The sequence below is a fragment of the Drosophila montana genome, unplaced genomic scaffold (genome assembly GCF_035044405.1).
Source record: "Drosophila montana isolate Dmon_TW-CO22-7 unplaced genomic scaffold, ASM3504440v1 contig_1417_1, whole genome shotgun sequence".
NCBI lineage: Eukaryota > Metazoa > Arthropoda > Insecta > Diptera > Drosophilidae > Drosophila > Drosophila montana.
In genome coordinates, this window is record NW_026996370.1 from 151,590 (window position 1) to 170,315 (window position 18,726).

Consider the following 18,726-nt stretch of genomic DNA (forward strand, 5'->3'; position numbering starts at 1 on the left):
TGCTGTGCGTGTGGGCGTGATTGTGGGTGTGGGTGTGGCTGTGCGCTGGTCGCTAACAAATTTTTGAGAGATGACCAAAACGGCAGCTAAATTGTGTGCCATCAGTTGTGGAACAGTTGACTCCTACAGCGGGTGGGCAAAAATGAACGCATCAGCTACGTAAATACTTTATCTACGTTCAACTGTGGAGAGGGGGGGAGGGGGTTGGTCTCTCGTCAGTGTTGGAAGTCGAAGTCAGCAAGTGTAACAGTGACAAATTTGTGAGCTATTGTCGTCTCCTCCCTAATCCGCATTGAACAGCCAGACAGACAGAGACTGAGAGCAGGAGAGAGCGAGAGAGAGAGCTTATTTTGTGCCATACTCTTTGGTTCTCATTCTGAAATTGTTCGAGCTGCTCAACAACAGTTACTTATAGCATTGAGTTCATTAGCATAAATGCATTTTACAGCCCATGCAACAAAGGGTCAGTCACGTTAATCATTTCTCTGTCTTCTCTCCTAATGAGAGGGCATCTCAAAGGGTATGTCATAGTCAATTACAGCTTCCTGCTCATGTAAATTATTAGCTTGTAAAGCCTGATAATTTATTCATTATTCCAAGGAGCAAGCAATTCATTTAGGTGTATTTGAAATGCATATTTCTGGCAAATGTTTTTTCTAAATTGTTGTTTGGACTCAAAAAATTGCTTATGTCGCAGAAAATTTTGCACAATTATCAGTGTGAAATAACAAAAAAAAAAAAACCAAATTGTTTATTCAATAAACACAATATAAAGTGGGTGAAAATTGCCAACGTTCATTGTTTATCGCCAATGGGGTTCTTGAATTTGTTTATAAGTATTTAGCCATTCAAGTTTATAAACAATCTTACTTTATAATATGGAAATATGTGTGCATAATCTCGAAATAATTGCTTTGGGAATTGCGCTTAATATATTTTGAAATATTTATTCTTCATATTTATTATCTTTTGCCATTTAAATTTGCATCTTTTATTATCTCTGCAATAATGTTTCATTTGATAGACATTTAAAGCATTTCATATGCAAAAGCCATAGCTTACAAATTGTAATTATGTTTCGATAGTCCTTGATATTTTCTGCTCTCTGCTTCACTGACACAGGGGGAGGGAGGGGGGGGGGGGGGTATGTGGGGGGTACATGCGTTTCGAGAGGGTCGAAATAAGCGAAAGCAAGGAAATTGCGATGCAATTTTCATTTATGAGTTCGCCTGCTGCAGCCGCCTGTCCATCAATACAAAGGAGCACATCCGCTGGCCGAAACTGTGTATGTGCTCCATAGGCAGCTCCCAGTTCTGCCTCAATTTGCGGCAAGCAACAGCAGGAACAACAACTTTATCGAGCTGCCAAAAAAGCAAGGCAAGCCAGAGTCGTACATCAGGGCGTATGCGTGTTATCTGTGGTCAGGCGAGCCGGCAGCCTTTGTGTGTGGAACACATCTTCGGCCTTGCCGGCAGCCTGCCTCTTGTCGTCCTGTGGCATGCTTGTGCGTGCGTTGGCTTCTTAAGTTGTTAATATTGCTGCTGGCTCCTCAGCTCTAGATTTATGCAGCACCAAAATATAGTATAAGCCAAGCGCAAATAATTTATGGAATAAAGGCATTAAGATAGAGGATAAAAAACGGTCAACAAGGACCGCAAAAAAAAAAAGAAGAAAATAAAAAGAAACGTCTAAAACTCTTCAAGCTTAATTCAAACTAAGTGGCCCAACATCAAGGCAAGTGACGACGATGAGGATGACGATGACGACTGCTGGCGATGATGACCTGAAGGGCGTTGGGGCAAACAGACGCAAGCGGGACGCGCAAAAATGAATGGCTCTCGACAGGCGCAATGTGCAACATGAGTCCTACACCAGCAACAGCTACAACAACAACAACAACAGCGAAAGCGACAGAAACAGCGCCAAGTGGGCCAAGCCACAACAGGCGCCACAAGCACCTTCAGACGGGTGGCGATGGGCGGTTGGGGGGGTGTGGTTCGGATCGGGTCTCGAGACCAAAGACCCTCTAATGGCACAGTGGCAAGGAAGCTAAGCAGAGCTGCATATTTTTTACAAGGATAAAACGTTTAAGCAATTTTTACTCTTGTTATAAATCGAGCCTCATTACTCTCATAACTGAGCTGCAAAATCTTGATGCTCTTTATAATCGTTATATAATACAACTACCAACAAAGGCACGATATGCCTGTCTGTGTTAGCTGTTTGAGCGTTGAACTAACAGACTAAAGGTCGCCGGTTCAAATGCAGCAACAAAAGATAAGTATGCAAAAAAAAGTATGATGGTACATCTGCAAGTGTATTTAAGCTTCGATGTGCCGAATAAAGCTGTTCTTTCAACTTAATTCTAATCAAGTTCTAGAATGTTTTCTAGGCTTATTTCACGCCCTACTTCTCCCAGCCTGTAGGTCAAATCTTTCCCAAGGAAAACTTCTATAAAAAGTTTAGCTTTTCACCTTCAGATGTTTAGGCTATGTTTCGTCAGTCAATCAATCAATCAATCAGTCAGCCAGTCACACAGATTGATTGTGTTTATCAATCAAATTTGACTCTCATATCTTTGGGTTCTTTATCGTTTACACTATCGAACAGGACTCCTTCTCTGGTGGAAGCCCTTAAATATTCTAATGCAATTTGTCTTGCATCTTTTTTACTTTACATTTTACTTAGCTTAACTTAACTATCAGAGACTTCTAATTATTTGCCGCCAACTCTTATTCCATTTTGTTAAATCTTAAATAATTCTTTAGAAATATGTAATTCGATATGGGGAAACTTAAAGAGCAGCACCTCCTCACACTGTTAGCCACTGTGAAAGTGGGCTGGCATGGGTAATGTGTTTTGTGGGTGGCTCTGGGCAGAGGTTGGTGGCATACGAGTGTTGCATGCCTCTCGTGCTCTCGAGGGCAGCGAATTATGTGCTTGCATTGAGTGCATTAGCACCCGGCTTGGCTAGGGAATGGCAAGCGCAATGAGAATGAAAATGAGAGCAGGAAAATGATGCGGTGATGAAGATTGGTAGGATGAGGATGTGAGGTTAAGGATGTTAGTTTTAAGCGTTTGCCCAAGAGGCGCATGTGGCATGTGGCATGTGGCATGTGGCGAGGCCAAAGCAACCAAAGGCCCATTGTTATTGTTGCATTCGTTGGGGCCAAACCCAAAAAACTGTGCCACAGCAATGCAGGGCAACGTAAATTATAGTTCTTTGTTGTTGCGCCTGCTGTGTGTGCCCCGAAAAAAAAAACAAAAAAAAACAAAAAAAAAGAAATGAAATCAAAATCAAATAAAACGAGCGCACGTGAGTCAAGCTGGATTCCAAGCGAGCTCTGGGGACGGACCTGCCACACAAACTGGAGCTGTGGATGTAGCTAAAGCTGATGGCTGGCCATGCAAATTAAATTCGAGTGCTGATTGTCTTCCTCCTCTTCTTTTTGGTTAACAAAAGAAATCAGAGAGAGAGAGAGAGAGAGAGAGAGAGAGAGAGAGCGAGCGAAAAGGGTCACAGGTGCGCTTTGTGCCAATTTGAGTTTGTTTTGGGTTTAACGGGCAACTTTTACGTGAACGCAACAAACCACACAATGCCGCAAAATGCACGAGCCAAGGGACCCAACATGCCACATGCGGCACACACAAACGAGCTGAATGAGAAAATCATAAGCACTTGCACCCCGTTCCCAGGGGAGATACAACTGATTTTGAAATGAGTTCAGCTATGCAACGATCAAATGGCAAAAATAGTTAGCCAAGTGTATGAAAAAATGCTGCACGGTTAATTAAACATTCCAAATTGTGCAGGATAATTGCTTGTACTTGGCATAACCTGCAGGCAATAAGAAGAAGAAGACAAGCAGGATGGGAGGACAATGTGTATTATGTAATGTAGAAGATAAGCCATGCTCAGGTCTGCATGGCCTTAACATCTTTTGGTATTTATATATAAATAAATATGTACTTACCCGAAAATTCCTGCACAAGCACGTTTAGTTTATTGACACCTTCTTGTGGGAGGGAGACGGTCTTTAATGTGTACACATTCCTGAAAAAATAGAAAAGCGGATTACAGTAAGCTGGCATTTAAAATGGGAAAATAGAGATAAAGAGAAGGAGAGAGATAGATAAAGAGAGAGAGAGAGAGAGAGAGCGAGATAGATAAAGAAAGAGAGAGTGAGGTAACACTATAAGCAAAGCAAACCTGCAGCGCTTACTTGAATTCATGAGAATCGCATAGAAGGGCATTATATATTATTTGTTTTTAAAACAAACGTTTTTTTTTTAAACTTCATTTACTATCAAGGCATATTAACCTGCAAGAGCTTCATAAATTAATGAGAATCGTGTAGAAGGGCAACCTTGAAAAGAAGCACAAGCTTCCTATGATTTGTTATCAATATGGAATATCAGCAAGGGTACGCACTAGTCGGCTCCCGACTTGTTTTTTCTTTCATTTTGCTTTATTTCTGTAACAGTTTTTAAAAGCAGATTAAATCTAAAATTATTCCCAAGCACATCTAAGTGCAGCTTTTATGTATATTCATGAAGTTTATGCACTGCAGCTACATAAACTCATAAATCCTTCGACACACGCATTTTACTGATTATTTAAGGACTTACACAGTTAGCCAAATGAGAGAGCATAGCAAATGAGCAACTCACAGTGGAGTTGGCAGCTGAGAATTGAAAGTTGTTTAAGGTGCTTTTTAGCTGTTATTTAAAAATGCCCTTTGCCAGCAACCACAGAGTGCCACAAAGTGGGGCAGGGCAGGGCAGGAGACCGTCTTCAATTGAAGCTCCCAACTCAAACAAACTCAACCCGATGGCTGGACGACATGCACCGAGTGCCGTTGCCCAACTTAGTTTGGCTATCGAACCAGCCAGCGGAAGCCAAGGACATACCGACACACACACAAACACACACACACAGGCACACATTATTCACACACTTCGATGCACCCAAAAAAAAAAAAAAAAATAGCAGGGAAATGTATCTAGTTTGTCCGTTTGTGCGTTAGTTGATAGCTGTTCCATTAGCACAATTGCCACGACTGTTGCTTTAGCTACTCAACCCCCTGCACCACCCCTTGGTGGCCACTCTGGTGGCAGCATCAATTTATCTTGCTTACTTGGAAAATTGTATCATGCAATTGGATTTTGGCCTTATGCATTTTAGTTTTCTATTAAACAGTTAAACCTTACCATAGCTAAGGAGGCACTTTCCTAGAACCAACAAAACAAAAAATAAACATTTCCAAATACTCTAGCCCGACGTGCTTGATAGGGCAATACCCTGGAAATGCATCTGATTGACTGACTGTTTGATTGACTGACTGTTTGATTGACTGACTGACTATCTGACCGACTGGCAGATTGACTAACTGATTAAGTGACTGACTGATTGACTGATTGACGAACTGATTGAGTAACTGACTGATTGATTGACTGACTGATTGACTGACTGACTGACAGATTGACTTACTGATTGATTGATTGCCTGCCTGACTGATTGACTGACCGCCTGATTGTCTAACTGATTGAGTGACTGACTGATTGATTGACTGACTGACTAACTGACTGATTGGCAGATTGACTAACTGATTGAGTGACTGACTGATTGACTGACAGATTGACTTACTGATTGATTGACTGACTGATTGACTGACTGACTGATTAATTGACTGACTGATTAGCTGACTGGCTGACTGATTGACTGCCTGACTGATTGACTGACCGCCTGATTCACTAACTGATTGAGTGACTGACTGATTGATTGACTTACTGACTGAGTGACTGTCTGTCTAATTGACGGACTGACTGAACTAAGTGACTGGTTGAATGACTGACTGATGATCAACGCACAGCCCAAATCGTAAGAGCTACGATGTTGAAATTTTCACTGTAATTAACTTATGTGATAGAGTTTCGCGCTAAGGCAAAGTTTTGGGAAATTCCACTTGCAAGTGTGGAAAAATCAGGGAAAATGTTTGTATGAAACTTTTGTGTTTATCATCCGATTGGCCTTAAACTCATTTTCAAAGATTTTTGTTAAAAATTCATTTGAGTGCTGTCTCCCACTTTTCGGAAAATCCATCCCTTCTTGATGAAAATGCGAATTAAAAACTTGGTGGGTGACGTTTCGAGCTTAAAGTCCATTCTCAGAATTAACTCAGAGACGTGTTTTACACTTTTTTGCGAAATTCAAGCTTCCTCGGCGGAAATTGCGGATCAAAGATTATTCGTGGGAAGCTTTAAGTCTTGTTTTTTTTTTATATATTCGTATTTTAAGCATATTTATTTTGGGCTACATAAATTTGTTGTAAACTTTTCCAGGATTAACCTACGTTTTTCTCTGGTATTTTCCAGGTAGTGAAAAGCATAAAAGTATTGAAATCAAAGGTAAACACTGGAGCGAGTAAAATAACAAGGTGACAACCCTGGCCAACGGGCTGCTGCGATGAGAGCTGCAACGGCTGCAGCGTGGCTGCAACATCAACAACTGCAATCATCATAATAATAACAATAATATTATTAATAATAGTTGATGCAGCAGCGGCAGCGGCAACAGCTGCTCCGATGATTACAAAAATCCAGCCGCAAGAGACGCAACACAACAAACGAGATTCAAACTCAAAAATGCAAATTACAATTTGCATGCAAGCGAAGAAGAAGACGTACAACAACAACAACAACAACAACAGCAACAACAAGGAGAACAACAACAACACTGGGCAATCAGCAGAGTTGCCAAGCCTGTGAAAAACAAACGTGCTACCAATTCTAGAACATATCAGCAAGCGGCGACAAGATGATCAAAGGCATTCTGATACAGCGCAAAAGCCAGGAGGATGCCAGCTACGCCAAGCAGCTCAAAATGGAGCACGCCGATCTGGTGGCCGAAATGCAGACTGTCGAGAGCTTGCCAACCCACGAGAGACTCCAGCTGGCCAGACTGTAAGTAGAGATTACGTCAAATCTTAGCTAACCAATTTGAAACTCGGTTGAGTTTGAAATTTCACGGAACTCTCAAGAATTTCATTGATAAACATTTTTAAAGATTTTCAAATATGCATGCCAAGTACTTTGGTAGAACGGTCACACTTTATTTTAATTGGATGTTCACATTTGAAAGCCTTTTTAAAATAAGTAGAAACTACTCTAGTCGAGGCTGCCTTAGTTGGAGATACCCTATACCAATTTAAATTTATGTTCGCCTCTAAGCCAGGAAACCAAAGTAAATTCATTCTTAAATAACTTTTCTGTTTTTTTGTCTAAAGAGTATCAAATTTTGGGATATAAAGCTGCATAGAAAGAGATATCGATATGTATATATATTCTAAATCAAAAGACGAGTTGATATAGCCGTGCCCATCCGTCCGTCCGTCCGTCTATAACGATCCGCTACAATATATAGATCGCTCGAAAAGTAGATTTTTGTATGTTTATCAAAATATCTCGAAGAAACTCGGCATTTATTAGTCAACATCGAACCCTATATTATATAGTTGCCATAGGAACGATCGGACGAAAATAAAATGGTTATATGCGAAAATCCTTTTTGTTTTTCATGATTTTTTAAACAAAATTATGCTACTTTCATTTGAGACAAGTCTTATCTGTCATGAGAAATTCCAATTTGAATATTTCGAAATTTTAGTTTTCGAGCGGCGATTGAATCTTTTGATTTAAAATTTGTTTCCTTTTTTACCAATATTAACTGACGATTTTAAATAAAAAAAAAAAACAAAGATGAATTGAACGATGATAAAGGATAAATGAACGAGGATAAATAGACATTTATTTTATAAAGATCCTAACTAAATTTATATCAGTATATTTGTTCGGAACGTAGAGCTAATTCGTGCTGATTTATAAAAATTGTTTGCCTTCAGATCTTTGAACGAAACTTATTCCCAACACAGTTTCAAAGCAAAATAAAATCGACTCACATATTTGTTTAACCTGCTAAAAAGCGATAAAAAAAAAAACACAGATGTTCAAACTGTTTTCAATTAATTTTCGCCAAGAACTAGAATTCGAAATGGTGCGTACTTTGACGACGATTCACGTGTGAGCCAAAGTCAATTTAGCCCAAGGCCAAAGACTTCGAGTTGTTGCAGGCAATTAAAATTACGAGTCACGCACATTTGAATGCAGCTTTTTGTCTACCAACAATTAAATTCTCGTTTCATTTAAGACATCTTCTTGTTATTTAAACTTGTGCGCCCGTAAAGTTGGCCATAAGAAATGAAAAGTTCTAAGCCAAGTTTTGATTGGTTTTAACTAAGTTGGAAAGAAAGTATGTAGTTGTAATCATATAAGAGCAAGTAAATATTGTATAGAGTACATCTGGAAATGTGCTTAAATAGAGCTTAAAGAAACTGGCAAAAGTTTTCAACTAAACTCTCTTTCCCTCCCTGACTTAGACGACGTGCTCAGCAGCTGAAGCTGGCCCGCCAGAAGGAGAAGGAATGGCTGAAACTGCAACGGGTCAAGGGTCAAACAGGCAGCGGCGGTGGCGGCAGCGGCAGCGGCGGCGGCGGCACAGTTAGCAGCATATTAAACGGCGCCGCTGGCGATACCACGCATCATTTCCGGCATGCCAACGGCTCGGGCACCCTGAGCGGCAGGCGGCATATATCGTTTGAGAACAGCGTGGTGCTATTGGAGGCCGCCTCCCGGAACGATATGCCCGAGGTGGCTGCCCTGCTGCAGCACGGCATTACGCCGGATGCGGCCAACGAGGATGGACTGACGGCGCTGCATCAGTGCTGCATCGATAACAATGTGGACATGCTGCGGCTGCTGCTCGACTATGGGGCCAATGTGGATGCGCAGGACAGTGATAAATGGACGCCGCTGCATGCGGCGGCTACCTGCGGCCATTTGGAGCTGGTGCGCATACTCATCCGGCACAATGCCAATCTGTTGGCGGTCAATACGGACGGCAATATGCCGTACGATTTGTGCGACGATGAGAATACCCTCGACTTTATTGAGGGCGAGATGGCGCAGCGTGGCGTCACCCAGGAGCTAATCGATGAGACGCGCTCCTCCACGGAACGTGTCATGCTCAAGGATCTAATGGAGCTGGCGCGCACCGGTGCTGATCTCGAGGAGCCGGACTATCAAGGCGCCACACCGGTAAGTCACACACACACACACACACCACATTTGTTGTGCACAACTAATCTCTCTCCTCTCTCTTGCTTGCAGCTGCACATAGCTTCTGCCAATGGTTATGTGCGCGTGGTGGAGTTTCTGCTGGAGCAGCATGTCAATGTGGATGCCATGGACAAGGATCTGTGGACGCCAGTGCATGCGGCAGCATGTTGGGGTCACGTAAGTAAACCCTATATCCATTGCACCCAAAGAGCCTGTCCTCACTCTCAGACTCCCCCACAGCTCGAAGTTCTGGAGATGTTGGCGCAATGCGGCGCTGATTTGAATGTGCGCAACAAGGACGACGAAACGCCTTCAGGTGAGTCCACTAAAAAAACTCCACAATAATCTTGTGTACACGACAATACTGCATCCTTTATAGATATCTGCGAGGATCCGGAGATACGTGAACGCATCGAGCAGCTGAAAACGGAGCAGGAGAGCAAACGACTGGCGGAGGCGCAACGAAGGCGCGTTCGGCGCTCACAGAGCAACAATACCAGGTGGCTAACCACAGATCCGAGCTCCAATTCACATCTAATCCCGACTCTCTCTCTCTCTCTCTCTCTCGTCTGTGCAGAGCCCAATCGGTGCGTCGCACCAGCCTGCGCGACAAAACGCTTACAACCAAAAAGGATGCCGTGGAAGAGGCTCGTCTGCGTCTGCAGGCGCAGGAGGCCACGGACACGAACTCCACAACAGCGTCGGCGGCCGCCGAGCTGCCCAATGGCTATGCCTATCACACGACCAGCAGCAGCGGCGGCAACAACAACATCAGCAGCAACAGCAACAGCAGCAGCAGCAGCAACAACAACAACAACAACAACAATGCCGATAAACGCCCCTCCACGGGCAGCCTGAGCAGCCAATTGCTGTCACACTCCAAATCCGCGGATGCGGTGGACAATATAACGCTCACAACGACACATTCCTATCTGCCGCGCCGTCCGCCCGACGGTCGCGAGAACGACGAACAGCTGCTGCTCAAGGCTGGCGATGACGGCGCCGGCGCCGGCATTGGTGAGCTGCAACGTGCCACCTCTGCCGCAGCCGTCATACTGACTGACAAGGGCACCGCCGCCAGCGCGGAGGCGCTGCAGATTCAATCATCCAAGGCGGCGGCCGGCAATGGCAAGATCAACGTGCAGGTCACAGTGCTAGTGGGTGAGTATCACAAGCAACACCACACACATGACACCTGCACCCACCACACACACACACACACACCACACACAGCACACACACACACACACACCACACACAGCACACACACTCACCCGCAACACCAGCGCTTGCTGCAATCAAGCAGCGCCGCTTAAATGCTTCCCCTTGTGTCAAATGTCACTGTCTAATGTGTGTTTAACGACTCTACTAAAACGAACTCAAGATAAAAAGCATGCTGACAGTTGTCTAACAAGTTGCAACGACTAAGGCATGCTCTTCATTATTAACATACAAAATAACTAATAAAATTATCTGCTATACAATATGTTACTAACAAACAATAGAAATGAAACTAACTAGTTTCAGCTTAAAATGCTTTGTCTCATATTTAGTTAAGATTTTACACTCTTAAATATTAAGAGAACTTTTAGAAAAAAAGCGCCTCATTTCCTACAAGCTTCAAGAACGCTTCCATTGCAAAGTACTTTCTTAAAGCTCTATACGTAACATATAATATTTTTATTTTAATGACTTTCATAGGCAAATTTCTAAGAATATTTTTGTATTCAAAAGTGTGTCCAAAAATAATATAATATAATTCTTAAATTCGATTTATATTCCTCAAAGTTCTAATTTCCAAAAAAAAAAAACAATTTTCTTTTAAATGTTTTTACCTTTTTTTTAACTGCCTATTGGAAAATTTAATTGCATTTCAGCTAGATTTAGTTTTTCTTCTTTATAAGGTATTTCAAACATAATATAAATATTTTTAATTTACTAAATTTTTTTTTTTTTAAATGTGTCACAAAAAATTTAACTTTTTTTTAAATCGATTTTTTTTTCTCGAAGTTTTAATTTCCAAAAAAAGTTTTCCTTTCAAATTTTGTTAGACGAATTTTCTGTTTCTTTTGTAAAATGGGTTTTCAATCATGTTTTATATGTTTCGTAGTTTTCATTTCAAATTAATTCTTTAGTAGATTCTTTAGTTTGATTAGTCTCTATAGGGATTTCCTCTGATTACGACTTAAATGTAGTTCCCAGTCTTGATTTATCTATGCAGTTGAAGTTCAAAAATCTTTGGTACTTTTGAAAAACTATATCAAAATATTCTTTACACCAGATCCCACTTAAAAAATAATAAAAAACAGGCTCCAAAAGAGTCTTAGTGTACTGCAGACTAAATTTCAAAGTGACTAAGCAAATTCTTCAGCTAACAAAACGTATTTTGTCCTTGTACTAAATTAAATAATCAATTAACCTGGTTTCACTCACACACACACACACAAACATAGACAATAACTTAAACCCAAGAAAACAGCTTCTGCTATTATTATTACGGTGATAGGGTATACAAAATTCGTATATTATATAGAGAGCAAAAAAAAAGGAAGTTAAATAACATTTGCTTGTGATTTTATGTTTATTTTTTGTGTTCGGCTCGTTGCGCTCGTTTTGTGTCGTCTGCCTGCCTGCCTGCCTGCATCATTATCAACAACAACAAAAAAACCACCCAACCACCCACCCATCAACACCAACTCATGTAGACACAAACAGCACGCATCATCAGCAGCAACAGCAGCAACATAACCAGCAACATCAACAACAGTTGCAGCAACATGCGCTGCTGTTGCAGCAACATCATCATCAGCAACAGCAGCAGCAGCAGCAGCTCCAGCAACATCTTCAGCAGCAGCAGCAGCAATATGTTGCTATGGATGCGGGTGCCGTTACTTTATCGAATTTGAAAAAGCAACGTTCGCTCTCGCGCACCGCCAATGTGCTTAACAATTTCGAGCTCTCATCCACAACAACTGCAGCAACTGCTGCTTCTACAACAACAACAACAACAACTAATGGTTCTGTTTTAGGAGCCGCCACTTCCGTTAATCACAACAACAACAACAACAACAATAGCAGCGCTAACAATAACAACAACAACAACTTGAGCACTGGACCAATCGCCAACCAGCCCCTGGGACTGGGCGCAATGAGTCCCAGCTTACTAGACTTTGAGACAGCTGCGCCGGCAGCAACAGCAGCAGCAGCAGCGGGAGCAGCAGCAGCTGGCAACGCCAATTCGGTTAATAAATTTAGTGGCAACACTGGCGATGTGGTCAGCGACAGCACCAGCACCAGTCGCAAGTGCTGTGCGCTAATGTAGACAGCCGTCGCAGCAAGGATAACAGGGTATTACAATATACAATTGCCAGCCGTTAAGCTTACCAAAACTAAATGGGGTTGGGGTTGGGTCAGGGTAGGGGCAGGGACGGGACGGGATGGGGGGTTATGTACGTGTTAATGGGGGAAAAATCAAACAATTAGCAATTTTGAAATGCCTGGCAAAAAGTGTCTTTTATTAGCATTTTAGTAGAAAAAGTTCAAAACATAATTTTTAACTAATGCAAAGCAGGGTTCAATTCTATGAGCTCTATAATTGAAAAAAAAAAAAGAAGATTAAATAAAAAAGAAAATACGACTCAAAGTCGTGGCATTTTCCTAAGCCAGCAGAAAAAATAATATATATAAACAAAAAAAAAGTAAAGTACACACAATAAACGATACATGTATATGTTTACATGTTTTAAAGTTGAACAACATGTTCTGAATTTCAATATCGAAACTCTGAGAATTCCCAAAAACAAACAAACAACTATCAACAAATACTGAGGGCTAGAATAAAGCTAGAACAACCTTTTCTTTTCGGAATTGAAACTCAGTACATGAATGTTTCAAAATCAACTAAAAATGAAATCCAATTCGATGTGAGCCGTTTATGTTAAGTAGTTTTTAATGTTAAGATTTAAATGATGTGTTGAGAACTTTTGTTTTTTGCTAGTTCTTTAACTTTTGCTTCGTGTGCATGCGTATGTGAAATGGCAAAGCAAAGTATTATGCAAAAGTATAAAAATATACATAAATACTATTATTAAAATATACTATTAGCAAAATTGTAGCTACATGCAGCAAAATAATTAAAAACAAAAAAAAAAAAAACATCTAAAGCAATCGACAAATTGCAAGCACGTAAGCAATTAAACAATAAAAAAAAAAAATATTTCATATGTGTACATTATACATCTAAATGTCAAATAGTTTAGACTGCATCTATTGCAGCTTCCAATCGAAAATAAAAAATAAAGAAAAACTTATAATTTGTTTACAACAAAGTTACCTGTTTCAATTACACGTTCAATTTAAATTTTCTTGGAAAGATCTTCATTTTTGCACTTGTGAAAGTCTATAGACTGAAACCACAAATTTATTTTTATTTCAGATAAAGCTTCGAAATGCCCAAAGATCAATTGCAGATCTCCCCCCTGGTCGACCCGTCTTCATAAACTGCACCAAAAATTTAAATTCCGAAAAGTATGCAACAGATTTTTGCGAAAAATCTGTCAATTAACTTTCAATATTTTTCCATAACTCTGTTAATTAAAATACGATCCTATAAAGCAAAAGCATTTTGGACTTCGGGGACCTGATAGCATAGATTGGAATCAAACAATTTTTGATTTCTGAACCGAAAATTGTCAGTTGCCAATTTTGCCGAATACGGTCAAATTCTAGAATAATTTTTAAATGCGAATCGCTACTTCTACGACTCCTAACATGTATTACAGTACAATATTATAATATTAATAATATGGTATTAATATTATAATATTAATATCACCCGAAATATTCCAATGATTTTAATTTTCAAGAAATTGAAACGCTTGTAGGAAAGATAAGCCTTTTAAGGCTCGTAGGGATATTCAAAAGCAAAAGACCAGTAGATTTATCTTTTTTCTTTTGGGTAACGTATTTGCTTTACATAATTTTATTGTACACAAAGCTACCTGAACTTACTTAGCTTTGCCCGATTCTTGCAGACGCTTTATTCTTCTGTCCACAATATGTCGCAGCCGGCGGTCTGGTTTGAGCAATTCACTCTCATCCATGGGCTCGATAACTTGGCCCTTGCGCGTGATGATCGCCGGGCGTGTTAGCATACGGAATGCTGTTTCCGGCACGAAATTACGTCCAATGGGCGCACGTATGCTGGCCTCATAATCGGCCAGGGATTTGAAGGGGAACGGCAAGCTGGATACCATGTGGGTACGCGCTTGTTTGTTTGTCGTTTCATTGATATACAGATTATCCTTGTTGTCGTCGCGACGCTTTTCCGGCGCTGCCAATTTGAGTAACAGTCGCTTGTTGCGTCTTTTGATAGCTTCCTGAGATATGCCAGCGCCCGCCCATGAGCCCCAACCGGGCATAGCTAGCTGCAGTTCGGTGTTCTTTACCTCAGAGTCTTTTGTCTTATCCTTGTTAAAATCAGCTATAATATCATCATCCTCAAAGGCTTGACTAATGGTCAATTGGCGCTCGGCGTCAGCATCCGCTTCATCATATTCGGCCGCATCGTCATCCGCAAGTGCACTATTCATTGCATCCGAGCTGCGCATAGTTTGCTTCCACGTAATGGTGGTAACATTTTTAGGATCGATCTCACTAACGGCTGTCGGTTCAGTTTCCGGTGGCTTTTCGTCCGACTTGGTCAACTCGCTAACTGTTTGTGTAGCCGGTTTTGGTGTTATTTCCTCTTGATTGAGCGGCTCGTCGATTTCCACACGCTGTTTAGTCTTCTTAAACGTTAAATCCTTCAGGTTTTTCAGTTCATCTCGTTCCTTTTTCTGCTTTTTGGATTTCTTGGTGGGCTCCTTTAACTTTTCTGCTTGCTTTCTAAGCTTTGCTAGCTTTTTACTAATCCTATCGTGAATATTTTCATCGTGTTGCTCAAAAATTTCATCAATTGATTTAACTTTTACTGGAGTTTTAACTTCCTCTACTAGCCAGCCGTTTTCCACAACAGCCTTGGGTTTCTTTTTCTTTTTGATGGGCTTTTCCAAAGGCTGTTTTTTGGTTTTCTGAACCTTCTGCTGCTTCTCAACTGCTTTAATTTCTGCACAATGCTCAGCCAGCAGCTTTTCATTTTCATTGCGTTCCGTCCAATACTTGCGCCAGTTAGGTTCCCCTTCGGCGGATTGTTGGGGTACAGCCTGTGCCGCTGATTTAGCTTTCATCCAGGGATTCATTGGATCGTAATCTTCTTGCTCATTTGTTTCCATTTTTTTTGGGACCTGGTCATCCTCACTATCCGTATCCAATTTTTTCTCGGTCAACTGCCGACTCACAGCCAACTGTTCCGCAAGATCTTTGCGTACCTCCTTATCATATTTGGCGCGCACTTGTAGATTCTTGGCCCAGGTGCCGGTGTTTTTGTGCCGCAGACTGGCGCGTTCCATGACGCGGTTCTTTTCCAAGGCATCTAGCTTCTCTAGCGCAGCCTCAGGATTGGTCTTTTGCAGCAGCTCAAACTCCTTCATTTGCTCCAAGATCTTTTGCCGCTTCTGCAGCTTATGGTACTTCTTGGACTTGATTTTGTTCTGCATACGAGCTTTTGCCGACTTTTGAGACTCGCGCATCTTTAAATAGGCCAGCTCCCGGCGACGCGTATAAAGCTCATCGCGGGTCATTTTCTTTTGCAGCATCTCCCGTTCTTGTTGGGCTAATGCCTTCTCATCGGTGTTGTCGCCAATTTGAGCTTTGCGTAGCTCACGCAACTTTTTGTTGCTCGCTTCCAGCTCCTTGCCCAAATCGGATTTGATGCTTGTCTGTAGCGCTTTTGCGTGTGCCGCTGTATTTATGTAAATAGTTTCCGAGGGTTTGGGAAATATCTACAAGAATTCGTTTGAAGCACAGGCCTTATTTTAATATCCATCTCTTCACTCACCTGCGTCTCGGCGGATCGCTGCTTGGCCACGACGGCGTCCCAGCGTCCAAGTTTATTTTTTACACCCTCGTAGCCAATAGTCCGTTTGATCCGATCGGCTGCCGGCTTTTCCAGCGGTTTCTCGAGCACCTTTTTGGTGCTGTGTACATTCTTTAGCTTTTTGCCTGTTTCGATGTGCTTGGAAGTGCGCAATATTTGGACCAAATCGTTCAGGCCGACGGCCTTAGGCGCATGCTGTGTAGTTTTGGCACTTTTAAACAGTCGAAATTCATCCTGTTGGGGCTGGCGTTCGTCGCGTGTCGATTTGCGTAAATGCTGCACATTGCCCAAATTGGTAATGGCCTGCAGCAGCTTCTTGTGCGCCGTGGGATTATATTGCTCTTCATCATCACTCATTTTAACAAATTTTATGCCGAGCAATTTTACGAAACACGCGGTGGTAAAAAACAGCTGAGTGTTATCGACTAATATTTGCATTCACAATAGAAAACTATCGCAATGTCACTGTACATGGTACGCTGTTCACGTAGGTCAATTGTTTATACTAAAATACCGAATTAAAATTCCAACAATCGATATAATGGCAACTTTAGCAATATTTTAACTTGTAACTTTACAAGAAAAATAACATTTGTTATAATAATGTGAATATTTATCGCAGTATCGATATCATTGATATCGCAGGCCAAATAATATCGCATATCCAAGATTAATTTAAAAATATCGATATACCGGCACGATATCAGCCTACATGCAGACGCGAAATTGTTAAACAAATTCGGGCGCATCGTGCCATGGCCGATACAAAATCCGGCCGTTATGCGAGCAGCAGCAATGCTATATCCCCCCTAGTACAGAGTCCTGAGAATTTGGAGTGCAAGAACTTTCAGGAATATCTGCGCACCCGTCAAACACCCGAGACCCTAGAGAAGCTCTACAATTATCCACCCATTTGCCTGGCGGTCTATCGCGAGTTGCCCGAAATCGCAAGACAGTTTGTAATTCGCATACTGTTCGTAGATCAGCCAGTGCCACAAGCTGTTGTCACCTCATGGGGTGCACAACGCGTTGCCAAGTAAGTAATGCAAAGATCCGGTCCAAGCAATAATCTGAATTCACATATCCATTGCAGGGAACAAATGGAGGCCACCAGCTGCCTGACTGCTTTGTGTGTCTGGCGCGTCACGGCCATACCAGGTGGCCTGGCTGCTTGGGAGCTGTCACCAACGTTTAAGAAGAGTGTTCGCCAGGTGCTACTCGGCGGCGGCAAGCCCTGGGCAATGACCAATACGCTGGAAAGGGATTCAAAGCCGCGCGACATTGCGTTTCTTGACTCGTATGCCATGTCCCGCTGGCGCTGTGTGCTGCACTATATGGTGGGCACGGGCACCCGTGGCGGCACCGATGCCGAGGCGATCAGTCCGGATGCTGTGCGCATTCTGCTACATGCGAATCTTATGAAGCGCGACGAGCGCGATGGTATCACCATTACACGTCAGGGATTTCAGTTTTTGTTGCTGGACACACGCGCTCAGGTCTGGCATTTTATGCTGCAGTATTTGGAGACATGCGAGGAGCGCGGCATCTGCCTGCCTGAGTGCCTGTCCATGCTGTTTCAATTGAGCTTCTCGACGCTGGGACGCGACTACAGCTCCGAGGGCATGAACAATCAGATGTTGACGTTTTTGCAGCATCTACGTGAGTTTGGACTGGTGTTTCAACGGAAACGCAAGGAGGGTCGCTTTTATCCCACACGACTGGCACTAAATGTTACGAACAAGGATGCAGCACAGGCGTCCACATCGGCGGATGAGGAGCGCATGCAGGAAAGGGGTTATATCGTGGTGGAAACCAATTACCGCGTTTATGCCTATACAGATTCACAGCTGCAGGTGGCTGTGCTCGGTCTTTTTACCGAGCTGCTCTATCGGTTTCCCAATCTTGTTGTGGGTGTCCTCACACGCGACTCTGTGCGCCAAGCACTGCGTGGCGGCATTACGGCCGAGCAAATCGTCAGTTATTTGGAACAGTACGCACATCCTAACATGAAGCTGGTCGAATCAGCCATTCAATCAAAATCCTGCCTGCCGCCCACAATTGTGGACCAAATCAAACTCTGGGAAATGGAACGCAATCGTTTCACATACACAGAGGGCGTTGTTTATAATCAGTTCCTGTCACAAAACGACTTTGTAACGCTGCGCGACTACGCCCAATCCATAAACATGCTGGTGTGGCAGAATGAGCGCACCCGCACCATGGTGGTACAGAAGAACGGTCACGATGATGTCAAGCGCTACTGGAAGAAGTACTCAAAAAGCGGCGGCTAGCGCCGAATTATTATACTTCGTATTTAAGCTAACTCATTAAATTTTATATATAAGTTTATAACGTTCTCAGCAGTTGCCTTTTGTAACAAGCACAAATTTGAATTGTTATTATTTGTATAAAGGCAACTGTGGACACGTTCTGTAATAAAATGGTATACCTCCATCTATATATAAATATATATATGCCTAACAAGTGTGATTGGGCCAGAAAGTTTTCAAATTTATATTTCTTTCCAACTGAGGCTTTCCCATCAACCTGTGCAAGAGTTTCATCAAAGATGGTGA

At 42.2% G+C, this 18,726-nt stretch overlaps 3 protein-coding genes and 1 long non-coding RNA gene across 7 annotated transcripts in view; 2 read left to right on the forward strand and 2 right to left on the reverse strand.

Moving 5' to 3' along the window:
* The window catches only part of MYPT-75D (Myosin phosphatase targeting subunit 75D), a 43,228-nt gene extending 30,650 nt beyond the window's left edge, over positions 1–12,578 (forward strand). For 3 of the 4 annotated variants that reach the window (XM_064684266.1, XM_064684258.1, XM_064684273.1), the window contains 7 exons: positions 6,376–6,963; positions 8,436–9,153; positions 9,226–9,351; positions 9,415–9,490; positions 9,554–9,674; positions 9,752–10,335; positions 11,880–12,578. In XM_064684266.1, coding sequence (XP_064540336.1) covers positions 6,818–6,963; positions 8,436–9,153; positions 9,226–9,351; positions 9,415–9,490; positions 9,554–9,674; positions 9,752–10,335; positions 11,880–12,496 — 2,388 coding nt within the window. In that variant the 5' untranslated portion in view covers positions 6,376–6,817 and the 3' untranslated portion in view covers positions 12,497–12,578. The remainder of the gene's footprint in view (positions 1–6,375; positions 6,964–8,435; positions 9,154–9,225; positions 9,352–9,414; positions 9,491–9,553; positions 9,675–9,751; positions 10,336–11,879) is intronic. The other variant, XM_064684280.1, reaches the window with a different exon arrangement.
* Positions 1,476–10,535, reverse strand: LOC135429816 (uncharacterized). Its single transcript, XR_010436467.1, has 3 exons — positions 10,449–10,535; positions 3,975–4,054; positions 1,476–1,555 (listed from the first exon to the last, which is right to left on the reverse strand). It is a non-coding gene; the product is annotated as an uncharacterized LOC135429816 (long non-coding RNA).
* Positions 12,579–14,112: 1,534 nt separating the features above from the next.
* On the reverse strand, positions 14,113–16,570 carry LOC135429875 (U3 small nucleolar RNA-associated protein 14 homolog C). Its single transcript, XM_064684362.1, has 2 exons — positions 16,112–16,570; positions 14,113–16,055 (listed from the first exon to the last, which is right to left on the reverse strand). Exons 1-2 carry the CDS (start codon positions 16,505–16,507, stop codon positions 14,181–14,183), a joined length of 2,271 nt encoding a protein of 756 aa, XP_064540432.1. The 5' UTR covers positions 16,508–16,570; the 3' UTR covers positions 14,113–14,180.
* Positions 16,571–16,830: 260 nt separating this feature from the next.
* On the forward strand, positions 16,831–18,661 carry mrn (general transcription factor IIH subunit 4 marionette). The gene is made up of 2 exons (XM_064684379.1): positions 16,831–17,186; positions 17,244–18,661. The coding sequence occupies exons 1-2, from the start codon at positions 16,906–16,908 to the stop codon at positions 18,439–18,441; spliced, it is 1,479 nt and encodes a 492-aa protein (XP_064540449.1). The 5' UTR covers positions 16,831–16,905; the 3' UTR covers positions 18,442–18,661.
* Positions 18,662–18,726: the final 65 nt, after the last annotated feature.